The 24346-nt window shown below is 36.7% G+C and overlaps 4 protein-coding genes and 1 long non-coding RNA gene across 7 annotated transcripts; 2 read left to right on the top strand and 3 right to left on the bottom strand.

Annotated features, from left to right (window-relative positions):
* Positions 1–369: 369 nt before the first annotated feature.
* Positions 370–8439, bottom strand: LOC140967267 (la-related protein 1A-like). Its single transcript, XM_073427695.1, has 14 exons — positions 8043–8439; positions 6338–6875; positions 5987–6164; positions 5413–5503; positions 5054–5125; positions 4401–4933; positions 3888–3954; positions 3313–3408; positions 2892–3223; positions 2574–2717; positions 2353–2416; positions 1419–1564; positions 1157–1261; positions 370–863 (listed from the first exon to the last, which is right to left on the bottom strand). Exons 1-14 carry the CDS (start codon positions 8310–8312, stop codon positions 710–712), a joined length of 2790 nt encoding a protein of 929 aa, XP_073283796.1. The 5' UTR covers positions 8313–8439; the 3' UTR covers positions 370–709.
* Positions 8440–9100: 661 nt separating this feature from the next.
* On the bottom strand, positions 9101–13908 carry LOC140967356 (uncharacterized). Of its 3 annotated transcripts, none has more exons than XM_073427834.1 (9): positions 13580–13908; positions 13347–13403; positions 12036–12233; positions 10967–11192; positions 10654–10821; positions 10436–10567; positions 9897–9978; positions 9540–9653; positions 9101–9461 (listed from the first exon to the last, which is right to left on the bottom strand). In XM_073427834.1, the coding sequence occupies exons 1-9, from the start codon at positions 13728–13730 to the stop codon at positions 9288–9290; spliced, it is 1302 nt and encodes a 433-aa protein (XP_073283935.1). In that variant the 5' UTR covers positions 13731–13908; the 3' UTR covers positions 9101–9287. The 3 variants fall into 3 exon arrangements, with proteins under 3 accessions (XP_073283935.1, XP_073283937.1, XP_073283936.1); XM_073427836.1 differs by having other exon boundaries at positions 13572–13700; XM_073427835.1 differs by lacking the exon at positions 13580–13908 and adding an exon at positions 13475–13493.
* Positions 13909–14123: 215 nt separating this feature from the next.
* Positions 14124–17100, top strand: LOC140967275 (CSC1-like protein At4g35870). Its single transcript, XM_073427705.1, has one exon. The coding sequence runs from the start codon at positions 14301–14303 to the stop codon at positions 16758–16760; it is 2460 nt and encodes an 819-aa protein (XP_073283806.1). The 5' UTR covers positions 14124–14300; the 3' UTR covers positions 16761–17100.
* Positions 17101–18232: 1132 nt separating this feature from the next.
* Positions 18233–24236, bottom strand: LOC140967246 (protein argonaute 4-like). The gene is made up of 22 exons (XM_073427656.1): positions 23980–24236; positions 23655–23860; positions 23347–23571; positions 23142–23278; positions 22939–23036; positions 22735–22832; positions 22433–22601; positions 22235–22351; positions 22058–22165; positions 21861–21923; positions 21668–21781; positions 21424–21589; positions 21231–21343; positions 21011–21148; positions 20187–20317; positions 19796–19861; positions 19633–19696; positions 19413–19524; positions 19240–19313; positions 18925–19019; positions 18804–18835; positions 18233–18670 (listed from the first exon to the last, which is right to left on the bottom strand). Exons 1-22 carry the CDS (start codon positions 24211–24213, stop codon positions 18504–18506), a joined length of 2727 nt encoding a protein of 908 aa, XP_073283757.1. The 5' UTR covers positions 24214–24236; the 3' UTR covers positions 18233–18503.
* On the top strand, positions 20324–20959 carry LOC140967247 (uncharacterized). Its single transcript, XR_012173553.1, has 2 exons — positions 20324–20753; positions 20822–20959. It is a non-coding gene; the product is annotated as an uncharacterized lncRNA (long non-coding RNA).
* Positions 24237–24346: the final 110 nt, after the last annotated feature.

Below are 24346 nucleotides of genomic sequence, written 5' to 3'. Positions count from 1 at the left end.
ATTTTGTAAAACAAATTATCAAATATTTAAATTTCCAAAACATTGAGGTAAAAATATTAAATGATTTAAAATATTATATACAAAATTTTAAAAAGATTTTTTTTTTTACTCGAGCCCATATAAAAGATACTCAGATGTCAGCAAAATTTGAGCCTTCATCATTTTCGAGTAGGGATGAGCTTTCCATACTATGGTTACTAGACTCGGAGATGTTTATTCACATAAGCTTCAGTAGAAGCTCTTTGCTAGCGACTTCGGTTGGTCAAGCCACTCAAATGGAGCTCTGGTAGTCGGCTCAAATGTAGGACTAACCTGCTGATCACAAAGGTTCCACGTTGGAACTAAAAGCACTCAACAAACGAGAGCATAAGTTTCAAAGCTAATTTATTAAAATTCCTCCATAAAATCCATGGTATCACCTTTATTGTCTATCTATTGAAAAACCTCCATTCTATCCCTACGTACAAGTTACAGACTCGGTCAGCAAAAGAAAATGTCTCATCAAGCCGTTACACGACTTCAAAACGAAGCACACAGACGCCTTACCAAACATATTAGCATCATCCAGCAACTTGTACACTGTAACGTACTATGTACAGAAAACATCTTTTGTTCCATGTTTTGAATTCGCTATCCCTTTATAAGCTGTTAGAATTATCTTCCCAAAATTTTTGGCTTTGTCACTTCATTGTACTAGTCAAGAATATACTCACTGGTTGACCTCTTTTACGGAACCACTTTGACCTTTGGCACGGTTGAAGTTATCCAAAGTACGGTATTCCTCTCTGAGCAATCTGTCCAATTCTGGATGTTTCTTTAGCGATTCCATTTGGCCACTGGCCTCTCGATAATGGTGAAATGCCCTGCAAACCCAAATAAAAGGATTATGATAACAGCAGAAAGGTGAGGGACTAGAATCAGAGACACAGAAAATAATATCGAGAATAGTTTTGATTTACTTATTCTAGTGACACAAGCTTTAAAAACCTCTCCGGTCCCATGCCATTGAGGCAGATTGATATTCTAATGACACTTATTTACCACAATTTCTGTGGTTGGTCATTTGTAACACGGTTTCTGGAGTCTCCAGTATTGCAATTTTACCATTATTAAGGGAAGGCAGAAAAAGAAACGTTTAAAGGTCCTTTTTGGTTACCAATATTTTTCCAGGCCATAAAGGTTCCCTTTTGTATAGAAGTCAAGAGCCAGCTGTTCGAAGTTGTCGTAGAGGTCTTCCCTGAATTCCTTCTCCAGACCATAACTGGAAAAAAGGATAAAACTTTATAGAATCGGAGAACAACCACGTAACACATTGATACCTGGATGGAATCTAGCCACGTAATCAAGGGGAACACAGCGAACTTAAATAATCAGCCAAGTAATTTTGAAAAGTGAAGTAAGCAATGCAGGAAACCTACCTATAAAATCTGAAAAGGCACTCTATTCCATAATTATAACCAGCAGCAGCATCCTCTAAAGCCACGTTTCGGAACTCGTTATACATAGAAGGGTTAAACATGTCCCTTAAGAAATAAGACCAAAACCTGTACAATGTATTCATCTCCTGCAATCACAGGGAGGCATATGTTATATCTATATCACACCAGGCACACAATGAGATACTACGCCTATGTCCACAGCAGAATAGCATGTTTTGTGGACAGAATAGCATGTTTTCTCTACTGCGATTATATACCAAATATAGGACAGATGAAACCCAGCTAGATAAACAAACAAGGCTTAACTAAATTTTAGAGAGGAAGATCTAGAAAATGCTTGGTTTGTTTTTGGTGTTCTTAAAAAATGTATAAGAGAATTTCATGTGTTTGGTTTACATTTCTTTACTCAAGATGTCATGTAAGAACGTGTCGAGTCATTAATGTCACCTGTATATATGGTTTTTAAAATATAAGACATTTAAAAATATAGTATGTTTATTATTAAAATATAATAATATAATAGATTGAAAGTTACCAGTAAATATTATTTTAGGTGAAATAAAAATGAGGGAAATTTGGTTTTGGGTGAAGAATGTGAAAACGAGAGTAAAGTTTGGTAAAATAATAGAAATGGAGAAGGGTAATTTGAAGAAGAAAGCAAACATACCCATCTCTTGAAGAAGTTCGCATTTAGAATCTGCTAATAAAGTATCAATCGACCGCAACTTATAAACCAACTAAACAATGGTAAAGTGGATGAATGTGAATGGATACATATTAGACATGAAGAAAGCATGCAATATTTTCTACAATGATCCACCATGCTAGTCTAAATAGATCATTTCACAAAAACCTTGAAATAATCGTCTTCAAAAAATCATTGGGAGAGCTTTTCCTGAAATAATTAAATTACCTCACTACAACCAATGCCCATTTTCTTCCGATCATTAAGGCAGCGTTTGTGATATTTCTTGTAGCTGAGAAAATAAATGACCCAGTCAAGAAATCAAACTCTTAGCAGAGAAAAGCTAAAAACATTGCACGTGAATGTGTTCACTAGTTAACATTTCCTATACTTATTAAGCTCAGAATTTCATTAGCATCCTAAAAAGCCTCTAAAATAGATCTACTTACAGCTGCTGTTTGAATCCATTTTCCTCCAGGAGTTTATGACTTGGATGTTGAAATGGTGGAAAAGACTTTGGCACAGAACCAACTGGTGGGCTACTGCCTGAGAGATTTGTGCGAGGTGAAGCACTCAATTTTGAAAGCCTTAGCCTGCAAAATTAAATTTGGGTTTTAACTTTCATCGGAAGATAGTAAAATTCAGCAAAAACCTTTATAAAAATCGTCCCATCCCAATTTTTATGTTAAATTCAATATTTTATCGATCATTAAACAGAAAAAGGAAATCATATTGCCAATGAAGCACAAGACAATATTGATGCTCACCCATGACTATCAGGAGGTGTAGAACCAAAGAAAAAACCAACAGAATCACTAGGTGGACTTTCAGATATCTTGTCAAGGCTGTTTCGGCCACTTCCACGAGCTTTAAAGTTGCCAGGGAAAAGTCGCTGCTTATAAACGGCATGCTGCTTGGAGCTATCTTTGCCTTTCTTCCTTCGAAAGTTAGAATTATGAGGGCTTTCACAGCTACTTCCCCCAATAGGAACCCTCAAATGCAATTCAGAAGCACCCTTGGGAGAATGTCTGAAGTTCTCATCCCTTCTTTCATTGCCAGGCTTATCAAGCCTAAGAGGAGATCGTCTCGAGTTTAACTCCTGAAAATTGTAATATATAAATATAGAACCAACTCTTTATCTTTTGACACAAAATGTAACAAAAAATTCCCATAAATATTTCCATCAACCTGCTCATAAAAATACAGGCCATCATTTATGGCAGAAGCAAGCTCACTGGACATGGCTTTTGATTCTTTGCCAGCCGCTTTGGTGATCCGAATATTCTGTATCACACAACCTAGTTAGCCAGTATATCTTGATCATATATCTTCTGTTCAACGACACAGAAAGCACTCTTGTAAAAAATGATAGCTAACCGTGTCAGTATAAAACCCCCTGCCCACCCCCCAAATATGGAGGAACACAAGCAGTCAAGAACACTCTTTCAAGTTGAATTTCCATACTAAAAGTACAGAAAATTAGGTGAAAAATGGATGCCATCAAACATAAAAGCAAAATTTCTAATTAGATTTGACGTTTACATCTGACAATATACTTCTGGGCCAGGATTATGATTGAAGCCATTTTTTGACCTTTTTATAGGGCTTAAAGCTGAAGTACTTCTTTATAGATCATACAAATGCCTTTTCATATAAACCCTGAGAACAGAACAATAATTAACATCACAGAAACATTCTGAGAACCCAAACATATATACTCGCAGGAAATTGAAAACAAGGAAGCAAATAACTTAGGGTTTCACCTGAGTGACAATTACAAGCCTTTCGACAGCATGATCGTTGACAACTTCATTGTCCTCATCATCATCCCTGCACAAAATTTGGTCAGAATGAGAGTGGTAAAACTCATGCCAAATTCCATGTGAAATTCAGAGGGAATGGACATGTAAAAAGGGTCATACTAGATACTATTTGGAACAAAGTTCCAAAATATAACACATGATTGGACTTCATGAATATGAAACCCAATGAATTTAAAGCAACTCAATCGCCCCAATGAATTTAAAGCAACTCAATCGCATAAAAGTTTTTTCCCTCGCACCAGAACATAGAGGCGTGAGAATTAACACATAACAAGCAACCGAACCATGAGGCCGTACTGTAATTTTCAATGCCACATGCACAAGAGTTCAATCTTATTTTTGGGATCTTATTCCTTTTCAAGAACTTAACAAGCATAAGTCCATGGCTAAACAAAAAATTAGAACAAACTAGAAGTTGACAATTAAAGATAAAGGTGATGGAGCATGGAATACCTTCCGACAGTAGAATGATTACAAGCCCTTGCCATTTTCTGCTCCACTTCCAGTTCTTCATCGAGCATAAATGTGCTACAAAAATCATTAGAAGAACCATCCAGATTATGCACATCCAGATTTGGAAGAACCAGCATCTTTCTTTTTACACAATTTTCAAGGATAATTGATTTTGCAGAATTAGCATCTTGTGACATAGGTGGGAACTTTGAGTCGTTACTGAGTTCCACACCAAAAATCCCACTGCTATTTCCTGAAGTAAAATTTTGTACTTCTTCAGTCAAAGGGGAATTAACTCTGTTTGTCTCTGTATGGTCTATAACACATTCTTTATTAGAAAGTGCAATCAGTGGTGTATGATCCACGGAGTTTCCAATTGGCGAAAAAAATTTATTCATTCCTTCTGAGCTCTCCTTTTTATTTTCATCGAGATCATCGTTCTTCAAAGCATCTGAAACAAAAGATGGAGATTTACTGGTAACAGAAGCTGGAATCCACTTTGACCACCCGTCCCGTCTCCTTATTTTTCCTCCCTGTAAGATTGAATATCAAAGAGTATCAAGGGAAAAGTTATTTGTGTAAGAAATGAAAAGGTGTAAAAGAAAACTCTCCATGTCATGATCAAGGATAAATGAAAGAGCGAATTATCCAACCTGCACTTCAATGGTTTCTGAAGCCTGTAATGCATCCAAGATAAATGGTATCTCTGCATTCATTCTTTTAACCTGAAACACAATTAGTGATGAAATTTAGTTGGAATAATTTCCATTAAAAAAGACTGAATTTTGACTAACCAAATCACGCACAGGAGACAAAGGCACAGCAAAATCCTAACACCACCAATATCCACCCTCCACGCACCAAAGAGCAAATAGTTTTGGGATCATCTAGTAAGACTGTATCTATTGCAAACATTTATCCCCAGGAAGAAAAGACATAAAAAAGAGCAAAAAACCCCATGTACTGTTCAAGTTCACCACTTAGATGACACAATAAATCTGTAAAGGATTACCCTTGGAAAGTCAGCAATAGCAGATATCTGAACCCAACCTTGGCTGTCCATCAAGGAAATCAAATAATTATCCATCCGAAGATTCTGGTCACTGAGAAAGTAAAAGAGTTAAATTATTTAGCTTACATAAGTTTCACAGAAACTTAAAATGTCCACACTTTCATTATTTACTACAAATGCAGTGGTTTAAGTAATTGTTATACTTTATCACAATACCAAAGAAACAGCATGTTTCAACAAAACAGGTATCACCCATCACCGTAGATAATCATTAAGTGTAATTATTATTTTGCAAAAAATAATGTAATTAGACAAGACTCTACGTGTAGAATGCCAAAGTTTTCCTGTTCATTAGACAGGGACAAACATCACAGCTATAAGACACAAAATTATAGCATTGTAGTTGACACAAAAACTCCAAGAAAGAATTTTAAATTGCATTTCCTCATTATAAAATACAAGGAGACAAGACCAGGATTTATTTTCCTTGAGGGGGAGGGGAAATGCGTTTTCAACTGCCATTCAAACAAAATAATTTATATAATGCCAGATAGATCTTTGTTAGACACTTCACCTGAAATAATATTCAATTTGCCTCACAATATTAGCTTTCAAGGCTATTGTTGGCGAGGGAGGCATGGGAACACCAAAGCTTGGAGAATATGGAACTAAAAATGGTGGATAAGGTACTCTAACAAAGCTTGGAGGGCTTGGAGGAGCCGCAGGAAAATAACAGATAACTCCAGGTGGACCTATATTATCAATGGTCTTTTCAGGAATGTACAAAGCAAATACTTGGAAAATAAAAATAAGGAAAAGCAGCAAAAGCAAAAAGAAAAGAATTCAACAATAACTAGAGGAATCTCCATCTGAAGAACAATTATTTTCATTTCTCAAACAGCACCATGAACAATAATTCAATTACCTGGGAAATTGGGTCCATCTACAAAGCCAGAGGGACCAGAAAACGGAGGCCTCAAAAAAGGTCTTGGCCCCATATTTTGTTGCAAATGAAAGTTACTGTTAGAAGCAGCTGGCCTCTGATTATTCCAGGAAGGATTCACTTGGCGACCGCGTTCTTTTTCCCTAGGACTACTTTCAACAGAATTGGAATGATGGGCGCCTGAATCTGCACGTGGGAAAGGCCGAAATGCCCCATCCTTAAGAGGAACAAAATCTTGTGCTGTAGTATCACTGCCAGGCTTTCCAGACTGCGTATCAGGTCTAGGAAAAGATCCAGGGGGTAATGGATAAGTATATCCAGTAGGTGGAATTGGTGCCATGGGTACCATTGCATGATAAAATGGTGTCACCGGTGCTGCATAATATTGCAAAGGTACAGGAAATTGAGGTACACCATTTGGGGCCTGCTTGGGTCCTGTTTTGTTTTGATGCATAGCACTGGGCCTACGAGGATTTTTAAAACTAGTCCGCCCATTCATCTTCTGCTGCTTCATCTTTGACTGGAAAAAGTAGATTAAACTACCAAGTAAGCTACAGATAAATCATGCGTATGGAACCGGCTATGGTGTATTTGTGTGGATGGATACAAACAGAAAAATAGCACCCAATAGCCATCGACCATGCAAGTGCTCGTCTACCTTTTCTACATGGGACGATATATTTTTTCAGCCAATAGAGAAATTATAAATAAAGGAAAAATAACAAATGAGGAAACAGAAAAATGAGCCACGTTTTATGCGACACGGCAAGCTCATAATTGTAGGTCTACATGGCACATCTACTCAATTAATAGATACAATACCATTGACGCACATGGAACCGAGCAGTGAATTTTCTAAACCGGTAAAATACGACAATAAATCTGACATAATGAGGTTCTTAAACCTTACGCAACATGTATTATTCAATCGATTTGCCACATCACTTTGCAGGTTATATTTTCGGCTGCGAGCCATTACATTTTCATGTGGTTATCGCTCAAAGGATTAAGGCTCAAAAGGAAGAATTTATTTTTTTCCTTTTCTGACACGAGGCCTAGGACAAAAATCTCTTTGTCCTGTTTAAATTATGGATAAAACAGACTACATTGAATACACATACATGTATTTCCATAGAGATAACAATAATAACCGAAATGGAGCAGAACACACCTTCAAATCGGGGTAATACCTAAACTTTCCGATTATAAGAATATTCGGCCACATGCATTGATATTCAAAATTTCCTTTTTCAGACACATGTTTTTCAAGTTCTCTTAATTATAAAGATGCACCTCAAAAGACCTCTCCACCTCTTGACTCATCTAGACTACACACATAATGACATAAATACTCAATAACTGCAGAAAAGATTAAACAAATTTTGTAAAACCTAAAAAAAAGATATACTTTTTTTCAAAACAAAAGCCTGTTACAGTTTTCCCAACAAAACATAAGAATGATTCAATCTATACTCTTTTCTCAATTTAAAAAAGCTTATTTTGCCGTCATCCATCGGCATCAAGTTACTTATTTAGTTATTTTTAATATGTATCTACCTCAAATCCTCTGGCAAAAACTCAAACACAAATACCAACTGCTCTCACAAATAAAACACACACAACCCAAAACATGTGATTAAAAAAAACCCAAAACATATGAAGAATCAACAAATAAAATTTCACCAACCGGCGCAGGAACCGCCGGAATAGCAGCACAGTCATCAGCCTCGGTTTTTTGTGGCGGAGGTGATTTGCTGGAGCCGGAAACCACAATGTCGTTACTCTTATGCCGTTGCTTAGCGTCAGAAAGAGCTGGCCACGTGTCTGAATCAGCGCCCAGCGCCGGAGAGGAGGCGGCGGATGTCTTCCATGGCGACTTTGGCGGCGGCACATCAACAACGTCATCTTTTTGACAATCAAGCTGATCACCACCACCCCCGTTGTCCCCTGTACCCATTCTGGTTGATAGAATAGAGGTGGAGAATTGCGCGAGAAAAGAGCGGCAATGGAGTCTGTGTGTTTTGTGGGAGGAAGAGAGTGATGCACGAATAGGGTTATACAAAAGGTTTCAGACAGAGCGTGGACAGTTTGACTGTTTGTGGAAATTTTTAGACTATGGCCATTTATTTATTTATTTATTTATTTTGGATTGGACTCGAAATCGAAAATGTCATCAAACAAAAATTTATTAAACATCATTAGCAGATAAACTATAAATAATTGGAATATCATAACTATTTACGTGTCAATCTTAAATTCAGTTTAGACCAAATAATAGACTATTGCTTCGGGCCTAATTCGATATTAAACATTAAGAAGGTTGTCTCACTTCCACAACGAGTTATACAAAATCAAGTCTTTACAACCAAAATTACAGTCAAGCCGAATTTGAGTCCAATATATTTTCTTCTACATTCATGAATGTCTCAATAATTTTTAGATTTTATTAACATAAATTACAAAAAAATACCATACAAATATTCGACGTATGTATCGATGCACTAGTATATGATTAAACACAACTTATTTATTCATGCCTGCCTCCAAAACAGCACTACAATATTCTTTAAAGTGATTATTTAGATTATTTAAGCTTTATTATTTAATTAAATTATAGATTGTTTTAAATATCATTTCTTATTATCTTTTATATTCAAGCTATAATCAAGTATGAGGTTAGGTTTTTTGAATGAACAAACCTCATTAACCAAACAAAATTTAAGCGCGCCTATTGTTTGAGCCATCATTCGACTGAGCCCTCGTATGTTTCCCTGTCCATCATCTTTACTTGTTTTTCTTAATTCTAACACCATCTTACAATTCGATCAACTAATTATACATATACAAATTAAGCCAATTCTTTCTCAACTATATTGTTTCATACAAGCTAATGCATCAACTTTCATACAACACAAAGAAGTCTGATTCAGTTCTAGTCTAGACAAATAACCGTATTACTACGACTCTTGTCTGCAGAAATAGTTTCGACACATGCATCAGAATCCATCGAAGCGGAATCGTCGTGATCATGTGAGACAGGAGGAATAGAATCCAGCCTTTTGTAGAAAGACTCGAGTCCTTCGACGGTAAACCAGTCTTTATTCATCTGCATCACAGTATCAAGAATTGAAATGGTTCCAAAACCTGGTGGACGTGAGGAAAAATAGTAAAATATGGAACTCACGAAATAAGGGTAGCCATTGGATGCGCTGAAATTTTCAGGAGCACATTCTACGAACAAACTTATGTAATACAGAACAATGTATCCACATTCCTCGCCCTTCTTCTGCTGTGGTACCTAAAAATCAAGTCACATTAATTGACAGTAACAAACTGAGTTGGGGAAGATACAGTGAGGGCTCCTAGGTCGCCCAAAAAACTTTTTAGGGGCAAAAATCCAATTTTCAACATGCATTCAGGAAGAAGAAAAAAGATTATAAGCTTATAACAACAATCAACATTTATCCTGACAAAATTCTGTCCAAAATTTGATTGATTTCCATACAAAATATATGTGTGACAATGGACATGAAAAATGTACCTTAGGAATCAAGAGTGGCATTTTTTTAAGTTGTTCTCTAGTTTCCGTTCGTCCCTCTATTTTGTATATGTCGGAGAGGAGCCTGCAAAAGAAATAAAAAGTTTTTGAATAAGACACCCATTATAATTAAGTTATACACAGTAGGGAACATGGGCTGATTTATATTGCACTGAATTTGTTATTAAAAAAATCCCAATCTATCCGACGCCGCTGAACTTGATGAGTTTTACATAAGTCTCACATATATTCTATGTAAGGCCCACAAATATTTTGATACATCCAGTCACTTATGTTATACACATGCTAACTAGTGTAACTATGCAACTCAAATATTTTTAAACTATTTAAGCATCCAATCATTATGATCCGATCATTGTGTCTGGAGCATCGGAATAGGAAAGAACGGGCAATTGTTGCACTTCAACAAGTATCATGCTCCAGGTCTATTTATGTTGTACCAAGAAAAATATCAGGAAACATACCTATTGACCGACTATTATTTAAAATGCCATCTTACCAAAATTTTAGGAAAAAAATACCTTCTTATTAGAGGCTCGAGTCGCTTAGGACCTATTGCATGCAACGAATCCAATAATAGCAAGCACGGAGTGTCATTTTCTGAATCTATACTTTCACCCAAGTTGCAGAAGATCAAGAGACTCCAATGAGACCTACCAAAATGATATGCCAATATTAAAACACCGAAATAAATTGTAACTTTTGGTTATTTGTTGCATAAATTCAGAGAAGAACATACCAGAGTACGATTGGAACCAAAACATATTTCTTCGAGAATATACCCACTTCCTTTGTCCAATTCAGAACCATCGATCTATTTCTTTCATCAGCATACATATTAAACCACAAAGGGTCGAAAAATGCAACCAACTTCACTTTTTCTTCAGAAAAATCATTCCATATATGCCTACATGTATATAGGCTTTCATGAGTAAACCAAGAAAGTACCACATAGTGTTGCATTCTATCTTAGCCATATTTATGTTATTATATAAAATTCAACATAACGAATTATTAGCCCTCTATAAAACAGCGTTAATCAAATAATTTACATGAAGTAGTGAAGGAATGTAGCAGAGTCCAACTTTGCCCGTTCAGTGGGTCCTGTATTACAGCTGTCCCGAGCCCTCCTCGCTTGCCCACGAAAACGAATACGACTGGGAATAATTTCTTCAGAATCACTCGACTCATCTTTTTGCTTATTTTTCCTCTTCCGACTCTTTAAAGATGCACTTGTACCCTTTAGTTCATTGGATATTCTTCCCGCAGAAACATCTCCTATTCCACAATTTTCGTCAGCAAATCAAATATTTGGTCGATATACAAACAGAATACAAGAGATTTCCTGTTTTAAAATTTAAATTAATAATTAGAGCTTACAATTCAATTTATTCACCAGAAAATTGCAAACAAATCCACTATTTCTGATTCATTTAGATTTAAAGCAATTGCAAATATTTCTATTGAGAAAAAAGAGCAATGATAATGGATTTGGACTTTTACAAATCCATTAAATTTTATCGAAGCAATAGTTGAGGAATAAAGAACATTTCATATCCAAAAACTCAACAGAGCTGAAAATTTTGACAGATTGATCATGTCTGTCCGCACATCCTTTGAAAAAGAAGCCTTATCAAGTACATCCTTAATCAACTTGATGCTAATTAGTAACAAGTTTTTATCACACTAGATAATTTTATATCAATGAATAGAATCTTTTCAGTTATGGATTGACTCGAGGTACTTCGAACTTCAAATAATAATTTAAAGCAGAATCGGTTCCAAGCTAATCTGATCAATTCTAACAATATAGCAAATTTTCAAACTTCAAAAATCACAAATGTATCGGAACATAAAACTATGTCCACAATTGCTAATAAGAAAATGAGTTTCCGAAAACCATATACTTAGGAGCTTGAGCAGATGTCTCACAAGACTTTTTTTTTTTTTTGATAGGAAACAGATGTCTCACAAGACTTTAGTAAAGATGCATTTAAAAAAACAAAACGAAACGAAACAAAACACGATAATCACTGTATTTCAAAAAAAGAATAACTACTTCAATGTATCAGAATATTTAATGGGTGAAACATATACAACAGATAATATTATTGAATATACCAGTGTTAGGACTAAACGGCACTCCTCCCTTCCTTGTAACTTTTCCTTTTGATCTTGGACCTCGAGGGGATAATAACACCGGTAAACATCTATCGAGGAGATTTCTTTCTTCAGGTCCTGGGAGGCTTTCTAGCTCCTCATGGACACATTGACTTGCCATAACTCGCACGAAATACTTCACTGTGTTGTTGTATCCATCTAACATCAAAATAAAAAAAAAAAATGTGATCCACTGCACCGTTTGTAAAGCATTAAAATTCAACATTTGTTCACGTGTTATCAGGGAACTATGAGAACAAAGATTTTTATATTGACAAGGACGCAACATGGATTGGTTAAATTGCCAATACTTCAAAATGTGGAATTCGTATTTAAATGACCGACAACCATTCAATGAAAGGCATGTCACTTTAGGGAACTATGAGAACAAAGATTTTTATATTGACAAAGACGCATCATGGATTGGTTAAATTACCAATACTTCAAAATGTGGAATTCGTATTTAAATGACTGACAACCTTTCAATGAAAGGCATGTCACTTTGGATTTTGAACAACAATATAGAAAATGATACGGTTTCCACCATTTAGTTTGATTTTCTAATTGGGGTAAGCCTCTTTCATGCTTAAAATACCTAATTTGGCATCTGCTCCACAATCCAAAGATCATTCACCTTCCATTTTTCATATATTTGAAAAACTCGTTAAACCAAAAAATGATGAAAGAAAATAATCACATTTTGCTCCTTAATCATTTTCTATACACCATCAGTATAGCTAACATGAATCATCATAAAATCTCTACTTCTTCAAACTTATTATCAAGTTCTAAGTGGACTGTGTTCCAGCATAACTCAATGCTACCACATCACATGCATTCCTCAAGTCCAACTCCGCGTGGTCCTCAAATGCCATTTTGTATTACATGTTTTCAATCAGATTATTGCACAACCGTGACTTACCATGTAGAACAACTAAGAAATAGAGCGTTTGCGGCTCTGGATAAAATCTTGAAGAATGAAGCAAACAGAGCATAACTCACATTTTCCACAAGAAAACATCATCTTTTTTATAATAATATTAAAAAAAAAACAAAACAAAAACAGCAAGTTGTTTGACAAGGCATGAGGATGACTTACCCAACAACACTTTATACATGTGAAATAAAAAAATTCTACTGTCTTTTGCACTAGTAATTTGAATTTAATGGTATTATGACTGAAAAATAAAAGAGGACTGAACTTACAAAGTTCCGATCGGACAAAAATAAGCAATAAATAAACCAAATATTCAAATCGCATTTGAGACAAACCATTGCTTTGATCTTGAATCTCGGTCGCCGCAAAGCCCTTTGAAATCTCATCGGCCCCTGGTACCCAAGAACGCCAAAATTAACGATTGAACAGACCACATTTTTGCTGTATTCTAAACTACCCCTACCTCAACGAAATGAAAAATTCCGGTATCCATATGAAATTACCAGTTTGATAAAACAAAATTCCAGATAAAAGAAACAGAGGGCTAAAGTAAAGAATACTTAATTGCCTGGGAACAAGGAGACTTGGCTACAAAAATCAACACGTCTCTCTCTCGCCGACCTTTTCTTCTGGCAATTTTTCGGGAAAGGGTGCAACTTCATCTTTTTACAGAGCAATTTTTTACCTGACGGGTAAGTAATTCTTACAGTCGAACCCATTCCCACTCAGGAAAAAGGGGAAAAAAAACAAAAACTGATTCCTATGGAATCAAACGATAATACACAGGAACGACTGCAAATGGCGCATGCATATCGAAGCTCGCGTCGTCTTCCTTAAAAATAACGATAAAATTTTCAAGCAAATTGCCAAGTGAACTGGCCACTGCACTTAGGTTATTTGAAAATTTTTCTAAGAATCATTTTTGTTTTAGAATAATAAAAAAAATCCTTTTAAAAAAAATATACTTTATTAGAAAAATTTACAAATTTAATAAAATAATGTCTACTCAAATATTTATTTTTGATCTTATAGACATTTATTATAAAAATATATATATTATTATTATGTTCATATATTAATATGATGGGGGAAACGTTAAAAGGAGAGGGAGGGTGGTTGATGTTGGCTCTCCGAAGTATAAACCCTTATTACCCTAGAGATGCAAACGCAACGATGGGAAAAATCAAATTTCAATTAATGAACACCGATCACCCGATTTCCATACACCAAATCCCTTTGCTGTTGAATTCGATTGATAAATTATAATTTTTTTTCCGGAAATCAATCACATGGATCCACATCTGTTTTCCCCCACAACCCTCTCCCTGCCGCCTTCTCCCGGTGATGGAGACGGAGCTTTCGACAACGCTTGGTACGGGAACATGCAATACTTGCTCAATATCTCGGCTGTTGGCGCCATCACCTGCCTATTGATATTTGTCTTCGTCAAGCTGCGCGTCGATCACCGCCGCCTGCCGGGATCCACCGCCATAGCCTCCAAGCTTCTTGCTGTCTGGCACGCCACCAGCGTTGAGATTTCGCATCACTGTGGTGCTGATGCCGCCCAGTTTCTCTTGATTGAAGGGGGCAGCTTCGGTATTCTTCTCTTTCTCGCAGCACTTGCTGTCGTGGTTATGCTTCCCGTGAATATTTGTTTGGGTAGAGCTCCTATTTCTGATGAATTTTCGAAGACTACGATAAATCATATTGTCAAAGGTTCTAAGTTGCTTTGGTTGCATTTCATTTTTGTCGTTTTCCTTGTTGTTTTGGTGCATTATGGTATTAATGCGATTGAAAATAGGTTGAGGATAACCAGGTTTAGAGATGGGAATGGAAATCCAAGTGATCCTAGCTCACATTCAAGTGCAATTTTTACAATCATGGTTCATGGGGTTCCAAAAACTTTAGGTTTTAATGACACTCCATTACTGGAGTATTTTCAGCATAAGTACCCTGGGAAGATTTATAAATTGGTTGTACCAATGGATTTATGTGCTTTGGATGATTTAGCTACAGATTTAACGAGGGTGAGGGAGAAAATATCCAAGTTGGTTGCAACAATTGAGGCCAAGGGCTTGACAAATGAGAGTGATTATGTTGATGATGGAAGGGAGAAAAGGAGTTTTCTGGAGAGGTTTCAGTTGCTTTTGAGGAGAGCAAAGGATTTGTGGTACAAGGTGGTTGATGATTTGGGTTTTTCAGATGAGGATAGGTTAAGGAAGCTGCAAGAGTCGAGAGCTCAAATGGAGATGGAAATGGCAGTGTATAAAGAGGGGCGAGCAAGGGGTGCTGGGGTTGCATTTGTGGTATTCAAAGATGTTTACACTGCTAATAAGGTGGTGCAGGATTTTCGGACCGAAAAGAAGAGGCGGTTTGGGAGGTTCTTCTCATTGACAGAGTTGCAACTCCAGAGGAATAAATGGAAAGTGGAGAGAGCTCCATTGGCAAGTGACATATACTGGAACCATTTGGGATCCTCAAAATTTTCTCTAAAACTGCGGAGAGTGATTGTAAATACTTTCCTGCTGTTGCTGCTTTTGTTTTTCAGTTCTCCACTCGCCATAATTAGTGCCATAAAGAGTGCAGCTAGAATTATTAATGCAGAAGCAATAGATAATGCTCAGCTGTGGTTGACATGGTTGCAGAGCTCGAGCTGGGTGATAGCCATACTTTTTCAGTTTCTGCCCAATCTTATTATTTTTGTGAGTATGTATCTGGTGATTCCGTCTGCTCTTTCATACCTTTCAAAGTTTGAACGTCATCTTACTGTATCTAGCGAGCAAAGGGCTGCATTGTTAAAGATGGTGTGCTTTTTTCTGGTGAACCTCATTCTCTTGAGGGCTTTGGTTGAGTCATCTTTAGAAAGTGCTATTTTAAAAATGAGCAGGTGTTATTTGGATGGGGAAGATTGCAAACGGATTGAACAATATCTGAGTTCTTCTTTCTTGTCGAAATCATGCCTCTCCTGTCTTGCATTTCTCATCACAAGCACTTTCTTGGGTATATCTTTTGACCTACTGTCTCCAATACCGTGGATTAAAAATAATCTTCGGAAGTTTCGAAAGAATGACATGCTACAGCTGGTACCCGAGAGAGTAGAAGATTGTCCCTTGCAACAAGACATAGACCTGCAGAGACCCCTTCTAGGTGAACGAATATCCGAGGTCGTGATTGGTGAAAACACATTCTCAGATGGTTCCTCTCCAACGACAACACATTTTTCCGGCCATGATCTGTCCGAGTACCCTCCAGTCAGGAGTCAGACATCTCCAGTTCCCAAACAAGCGTTTGATTTCGCACAATACTACGCCTTTAATCTCACAATCTTTGCCCTGACCCTCATTTATTCGTCATTCTCCCCCCTCGCAGTTCCAGTTGGTGCAGTTTATTTTGGATATAGATACGTAGTCGACAAATACAACTTCCTATTTGTGTACAGAGTTCGAGGCTTTCCTGCTGGAAACGATGGAAGGTTGATGTATACTGTACTCTATATCATGAGGTTTTGTGTTGACTTGTTCCTTCTATCAATGCTGTTGTTCTTTTCAGTTCGTGGAGACTCCACAAAGCTTCAGGCCATATTCACGCTCGGATTATTGATAATGTACAAGCTTTTGCCTTATGATCACGATGTGTTTCAACCTGCTGTATTGCAAGATATACAGAGTGTTGACAATGTAATACATGGATCCCTAGATTATGAGGTGTTTTCGCGGCCCACGTTCGAATGGGATACTTGTAATGTATGATAATACTCTTCAGTAAAAGTTTGTGTTAGTTGAAGTACTGGTGTTCTTGTGTTGTTCCAACATGTGGATTTGAATCAAAGTAGTGCTAGCACTTTTGAGGGTATATGGTGTGTGTACGGCCATATCTTTAGTGATGGCATGGGGCCTGAGAAACTTGGTGCGATATTTGTGCTGCCCAAAAAGGGTTATATAATGTGTGGAAAAAGGCTTCTAATTAACATCATGATTAAAAAAATATGTATTTGATCGAGGAGCCAATATCACCTGGCAGATTGGTTAGGGAAAATATACGTCTCCAGCAAATGAAAGGAGCTGGTGCACTCATTGTAACATAATATGGCCAATCTAAATGCAGAAAATATTCAATTATAAAAAATTTCATTAACTATTTTTATGAAAATTGTATTTTTGGGATACGGCGTTTACTTTTATTTTTCAAAAATAATGTGCATAGCTAACTTTCAGACATTTTATCCAATTTTTTTTATCATATAGTGCATGTTTATATAATATTTTTTATAATTAACTTGGTTTATTTTTTTAATGAGGATCAAAATATAATTATAAGAAATAGTGATGGACTACACTGCAATTTTGATATATAAATTAAAAAAAATAATTAAGAAAAAGAAAAGAATTAAAAAAAACACAAGTAAAAATTGAACCTATAACTTGATATTTTAGAAACAAAGACTCGATCCACTGAACTATATGTGACTTGCATTAAATTTTTAACATTATATTAATATATATAATTATTAAAACGGAACATGACACCAAAAATTAGTTATTCTAAATGTCTCAAACTTAATAATATAGTATAAATATATATTATTAACCGTTGCTCTGATTGTTAATGGAGGTTCACAGCGTTAAACCTTGGAAACATATTTCGCTTTACCATTAATTTAAGTTAGTATATTGAATCCAAATATTCGGTCCTGCGGTAAAAATTAGAACATGCCAATAGCCAAAGCTCAGAAAATCCGAACGACCACATACCCCAAAAAAAATAAAATTAATGAACTTTTAAAATCCCGTGTTTATAAAATCAGATCTAAAAACAATTAAAGCCAAATAAACGTACATAATTTTTTAAAACACGGGTTAATTTTAAATAAGAGTTTTGTGTTTTTTGATATTTCACTAAGATGGTAAATGCAATTTACCCGACTGGAACCAACCAGGTCCAAAGTATAAAAGATTCAAATCCACCGAACACCTTACCCGAGAAAACACATATTCCACTTCAAGGACCTGCATATGTTTAATTGTGGACACAATCTAAACATTTTCTTAGTTTTTGGAAAGTGGTTTTATGTTTGAAAAAATAATATTTTATTCTTGTACATTGTGATGAATTCTCTTGTAGTCATTTTGACTTGTCAAAATTGAATTTATCTTTTTTTTTGTTGTTAGTTTTCAGTCTTACGGTAACATCACATCATCATTTTATGATGTCATATCTAAGATAACTTTTGACAAGTCGGAGATAAAATTAGAGAACATCCCCAAAACACAGTAATACAAGGAAAACCTAGGTAACATACAAGGGAAAACGCGCAACTAGTTGCTTGTTTTGAACAAAAGCAGGAACAGAGCATACATAAACCAGACTATCAGTTAGCAACTGCGTGGCACAGCAAACCATAACATTAACCTGAGTCGGAGCGTGAAACTACATGATAAACTTGGTCCAAAGATACTGCTATGATTGTTACCAAGTATCCACAGAGAATGACTTCATACAAAAAACATTGAGTTGCGAACGTTCTCTTGTAGCTTAGGCATAGGTGGAACAGCTGGAGCAGAACCACCATTGTGACTAGAAGATGTCTCTGACATTTCTTCAAACTTCATCCATGTCCCCAGCTGAGAGGCTGCCAAGTGCGCATAGCATATGGGGGCGACTACAGAAGAGTAGAAGAAAGAATTTATCTAAGAATACGGAAGCTTAGAAAATATGATAAATTGGTATGACAAAGAACGAATGAAGGTTAAACGGAAAAAACAAGAGGAATATATTAATTATTGAGTCGTTACCAACAGATATAGCAGTTGTACTACGCTGGTACCTGGAGTACAGATGATAAAATTAGAAAACATACTGGACACTAGCAGTTTTGAGGAGTCAACTATTTTTTGTCAAGGACAATCTACTTACACGTAGGACAGTGAGTGGATAAGTTCCTGCAAATCATCAGCGGAGAAACCAACCTGATCTAATAGAACATGATAGTGGGTTGGTCTAGTCGTACCCTGCAAGTATTCACTCGAATAAATAAGTACATTCTGATGAACCTAATTCCGTGGGAAACTGAAAGCACAAGTGAATCCATTTCCAGATCTTGTCCAAATACTTATTTAGGCCACACGTGATCAAGATCATTTTATTATACCAATTCCAGTAATGAAACAACTTTAGGAATTAAACAACGTATGACTTGGAGAAAGATGGTAGAGAACTGAAAATGCTTACGATCATTCCAGCATGTGCGCACAAGTAAAAATCATAGTTCTTGGGATGACAAATTGTGTTATCAATCACCGTCCCTGCATATTCAGGACAAAGAAAAGATCAGGGCAATTCAAATCTTCCACCATTTCCTTTATGCCGTTAATTTAGGAAATTCGGGAAATTGAATGAACTACCAGGCGGAACATTCTCTGGAGAATTAGGCAGGAAAAACTTAGTGTGATGATTTTTCTGTGCAACAATTACCACAAATTTGGGAGACCATTTCTCGTCAAGAAACTTGCATGCCTGCAGAAAAAGGAAGATTTTTGCACCTGATTATTTTCTTTAACAGAAAATCAAAAGAAAAAAATGTTTATTTGGCCATTGAAATGGTCTCCCAGGCAGAACAGAAACCTCAATAATTTGGTTCAGCTCGATGTTTAGGACTTGATTGAACTGTGATTCACTGACACCATCTCTGTAAATTTTGCACAAATTAAGCCAGTTTGATTCATTGTTTAATATTTTCAGATCGATTTGTATCTGTTTGCCAAGAAGAAAAAACTTGAAGCATTACCTGAATATGATAATTTGGTCAGGCTTCCTTTTCCCAGAGCTGATGTAGTAATCCACCAGAAGCTCTCTGGAATTGAAGAAAACCACAACTAAAGTTACAGATCTTAGTCATCTATGTTCTAAATTCTCATTCTTTCGAATTGCCGTGATCAGTATACAAGAAGGTGAAATGGCCTTGACTCTTTTGCAAAATGTAATGTGAAATCATCAAATCACAATGAATTAACAGTGTTTTTACAACTGTTTAACAGTGAGGCACAAACAAGCAATCAGTCGACAAAAAATTTTGAGGAGAGGGAAGAACTGTGCGGGATGTGTTGAGAAATAAAATTTTCAACATCCCAGTCTGAAAAGGTCTGATTTTTCTCGTTCGGATAGGTCATAAGCCTCACCTAATTATGCCTTCATCTTCAGTGTCTGACACACGCTTGAATAGGGAATCTATCATTTCAACCTTTCGAGATTGAGTGCGGACACATGCTCTATAACGAGAAACTGAAGGCCATTGCCTCGAGCTAACAACCTAAAGAATTCTTGGAAACAAGGTCAGTATTGGAAGTCAATATCATGAAAGGAAAATACAAGGTATGTCACTGTCTGGTTTCATTTTTGCCTTTTTCAGACATTTGTTTTGGGAAAATAAATAATCGAAAATTTGTCGGGGTATGATACATGTCTTCGCTGCGTTCATAGAAGCAGATACAATTTACTGTAAAAGCTAGACTGTGCTAGTAATATTTGATGTCAAATGAATCACTATATGAGTGATGCTGTAATAGTAAATGCTAACTGGTTTTTAATAGTGTGTGACGTTGAAAATATTAAAAATACATGATATAGTGTGAAAATATAAAATTATAATAAAGTACTGCTGAGATGCAGCGAAATTTTGAACTAAAATTTATAATTATCATAGGATACGTGAAAATGAGTTTTTTGAAATGAAAAATAATATACTAGTGTTGAATTTATAATTATCATAGGATACGTGAAAATGAGTTTTTTGAAATGAAAAATAATATACTAGTGTTTGATTTTGTTTTTTCGATGGAAAATTCTATTCAAAAATGAAAACAAACATGGTCATAGTTCTTGCTTGGTTTTGCAAAGGCATCTAGGAAAATAATTTTGTATCCAGAAATCATCACAAGTTCAAAGACTAAAACAGGAAAAGCGAGAAATTGAGGTGTGTAAAATGAATCAAAGGGTACTTAACCGCAGCAATAGATGGGATATCAGACTGGCCAGGTGAGCCATGTGATACATCCATCCCCAGAATCAGAGTGGGAATTTTAGATACCATTGGAAGAGATGATGATATTTCACCAGCCAAACTAGTGTTCAAACCACCGAGCTGCCAAAAAGTAATTGAGTCAAGAAGATAAAATCTACCGAAACTTAAGATCACGATCACATGATCATTTGGAGCATCAAACCTTAGCATTTATCTTTAGCAATAGATTTGTTAGATACTGGTCATTTACTCGCATGGGGCAGAGACACTGAGTAACAATTCCAAATTCTGACAAATTTTTCCGCTTCCATGGGCCTTAAAAATTTTAGAATGTGTTAGAATAGTCTAAGATATATAATTTATGATAAAGTTTACAGATAATTATCAAAACACACCATAGATATCGCAGTTTTTCCGCTCTGGAAGCAAGCAGAGAAGGAACTTCGGTTGGCCAGGAAGCTTTGACTGCACCTCTTCCAACATTTTCTCCACCCTGACAAGGGGTGGAGCACGTCGGAACTGTGAATTTTCTTCAAAAACATCGAACGGAGCTTCCACTTTCTGCATGCAAATTAAAAGAATTAACAAATAATTTGTTGCAGAAACTATCGTGTTCAAAAGGATGTGAATAGAACTCACAATTCCTTTCATTTCGCCAATTCTGGTCGTATCCCTGATCAGGCCGCGTACGTCGCAGCGCGCTGAGAAGTTCACAACAGCCCAGCGTTCTATCTTACTCGCATCAATAAATTTCTGTTCAAACATACAGACACTCTTTAAGGAACAGTGATATGAAAAGAACATTCAATGTCATTAAAAAGACGTGGTAGACCTTATTATTAAAATTCCACTTTCCATTGCGAGTAAACAACTCTTCTCCATTACCGACTTTCAGCTGCAATCACATGTAAACATGGTCAGCACCAGCATTTTTTATACCAACCATAGCAAACCAAGGTCCCAATCAACATATGTTTATTTCAGTACTCAAACTGGATATCAGTAATATCCATATATTTAAACGTACACCTTGGGGGGTGGAAGAATGCGCCCTTCAACCTGAGTAAAGCCACTTGAAATTGAAACACCGCTAGAACGAAGCATCGGTTCTGAATCATAATTATTGGTCTTCAAAGCCTGCCACAACCAAAACGCAGCTGAGAATTCATGACATCTTAGAGAGCTTTTTGAAAGGAAGAAACTTACATTACTCAGAACCGACATCCTCTCTTGTGGCTTCTGCCGTGATTTTTCCACGAGAGAAGCTCTTTGAAAGGAGGTCAGGGCTTTTGTGTAACGTTGCAATGACACTAAGGAACAAAGCTAACACACAAAACAGAGGAGGTCAAGAATGAATTGTTACAAAATTGTTTTTCCCAAAAATTGATGGATAGATAGCCGCACCTCAACTGGGATGTACGTCGGGCGTTTTGGCTTTCCGACATTAATGCAAGGCAAATCAGCAGAATAACGCAAATCAATGTTCCTGTGGTTAACAAAGTAGTCATAGACGGTCACATCTGTTGTCTCTGGTTCACCATCTTTATCCCTAGCTTTTAACTTCAACGAGAACCTAGAACATTTTAGATAGTAAACGCATTAAATTCATGTGCAAGATGCAAAAATCAAGGAAGGAAACTTCGATAGACAGGAACCAGATAGTTCCAAAAATATGGTGAAGAATTTAGAAGAATGGGGAAGCATACGTTTGCTCCCTGCAAGGCTTCTCACTCAAACCAGTGATTTTGTACTCTTGGTTAGTGGGAACAGTCTTCACCCTCAAATTCTTAAGTGTACGTTTCGCCTAGTTTTTTGGATCATGGAAAAGTTATGCAATAAAATCAATTGTTTGACTTCAATAAAGTCGATATCAGTCCAAATACAAAATCAATAATAAAGGTTGTCCTTACCTTCGTCCAGTCAAGGGAGAAGGGATCTTTCGCATTTTGGTTTTCAATGAGAAAATCCACTAGAGGCCCAGGCTGGATGATCATGGTCGTAGACACATCTGAAGGTACAGAAACAACGCCCAGCCATGGGTTACAATTAATTAAGGAAAATTTGAAATCAATGGCATTTCCTTTCAGAAGGGTGAGGCAGTCACAGCTAGTACCTATGTTCAAAGATAAGCCACTCTGGGTGGTCCGGAAGCTTGAATGAAATCCTCTGCAACCAAGAACACCACCTCCCACAGGAGCAAAGTTACTAGGATCATTGTGAAAAAAAGATTGACGAACCAACAGGCAACCCCTGACAAAAAGCACACAGTAAGGTAAATAATATATTCAGTTAGATTCGTATAACCATTCAAGACTTACTGCCTTGCTGCATGTTGTCTCAAAACAATATCCAAAACCCGCAAGGCTTCTTGTGAATTTTCAGATTCCTGGCCACGTAAAGCATTCCCTATGGCCTGCATAGGAATTTTGGCCGCAAAACTAATCTCCACTTTAAAGGTTTTCGAATGGTACGGACGCCTGATCCTCTTCCTGTCACATTCGTTGGGACTTTCATGCCCTCCAGGGCTGGTATTTCCATTGTTCCTGGGTGCAAGCAACCAACAGACATTAAGAGACATGATAAAATACAGAAGGAAACTATATACAAAACAAGATATTACACATACCGACTTGGCGTCACATCATCAAGCACAACAGTAAACTCGAGCTTGTTCCTAGGGAGTGGACCAACAGTGAAGAGACTCTTTTCTCCATCATAAGCAAACACCTTACCAGCCAACTCTGAATCGTATGTCTCCTGAACTCGGTCAAGTAGCTTCCGACCAACACCTTTACCATCAACAGGACGTCCATCCTCATAGAAAAGAGCAACCTACACATTGAAAATGAGACATGAGGGTTGGCATGTTACAAGTGAGACTTCGTCAGCACTCAAGCAGAGAGAAAAAATGAATCGAAACTGGAAAGACAAAGAAATATCAGTAGACATACACTGTAGTGAAAGAAGTAGCCATCAATGCTTTTGACATTCACTTTGAAGTGGTTGGTTAGAATAGGAACTTTATTTCCTCTGCTTCCCCGGCTAGGTCTGGCCATTGGATGACGTATAACCTTGTTCAACGCTGGTCCCGGTTCAGCTATGAATGGAGTGACATTTGCAGGAATAGGAGGAGGTGGTGGTAGAGATTCTGTAGTTCCATTACCATCTTGTTCAGTGGGATCCATTACCAGATAGGTTTGTCGGCACACTAGACACCAGGGAAAAAAAGAAGTATGAGATATAAGTTACACTTAAACAAACCACATCCATGTAGTTCTCCAGAAATTACTATTTAGAGAAGCGAAGAGTAGATGGCTG

Source organism: Primulina huaijiensis, unplaced genomic scaffold (genome assembly GCF_012295235.1).
Source record: "Primulina huaijiensis isolate GDHJ02 unplaced genomic scaffold, ASM1229523v2 scaffold24871, whole genome shotgun sequence".
In the NCBI taxonomy this organism is placed as follows: Eukaryota; Viridiplantae; Streptophyta; class Magnoliopsida; order Lamiales; family Gesneriaceae; genus Primulina; species Primulina huaijiensis.
The sequence above is the reverse complement of the archived record's forward strand: the minus strand, read 5'-3'. Positions and strand labels throughout refer to the sequence as shown.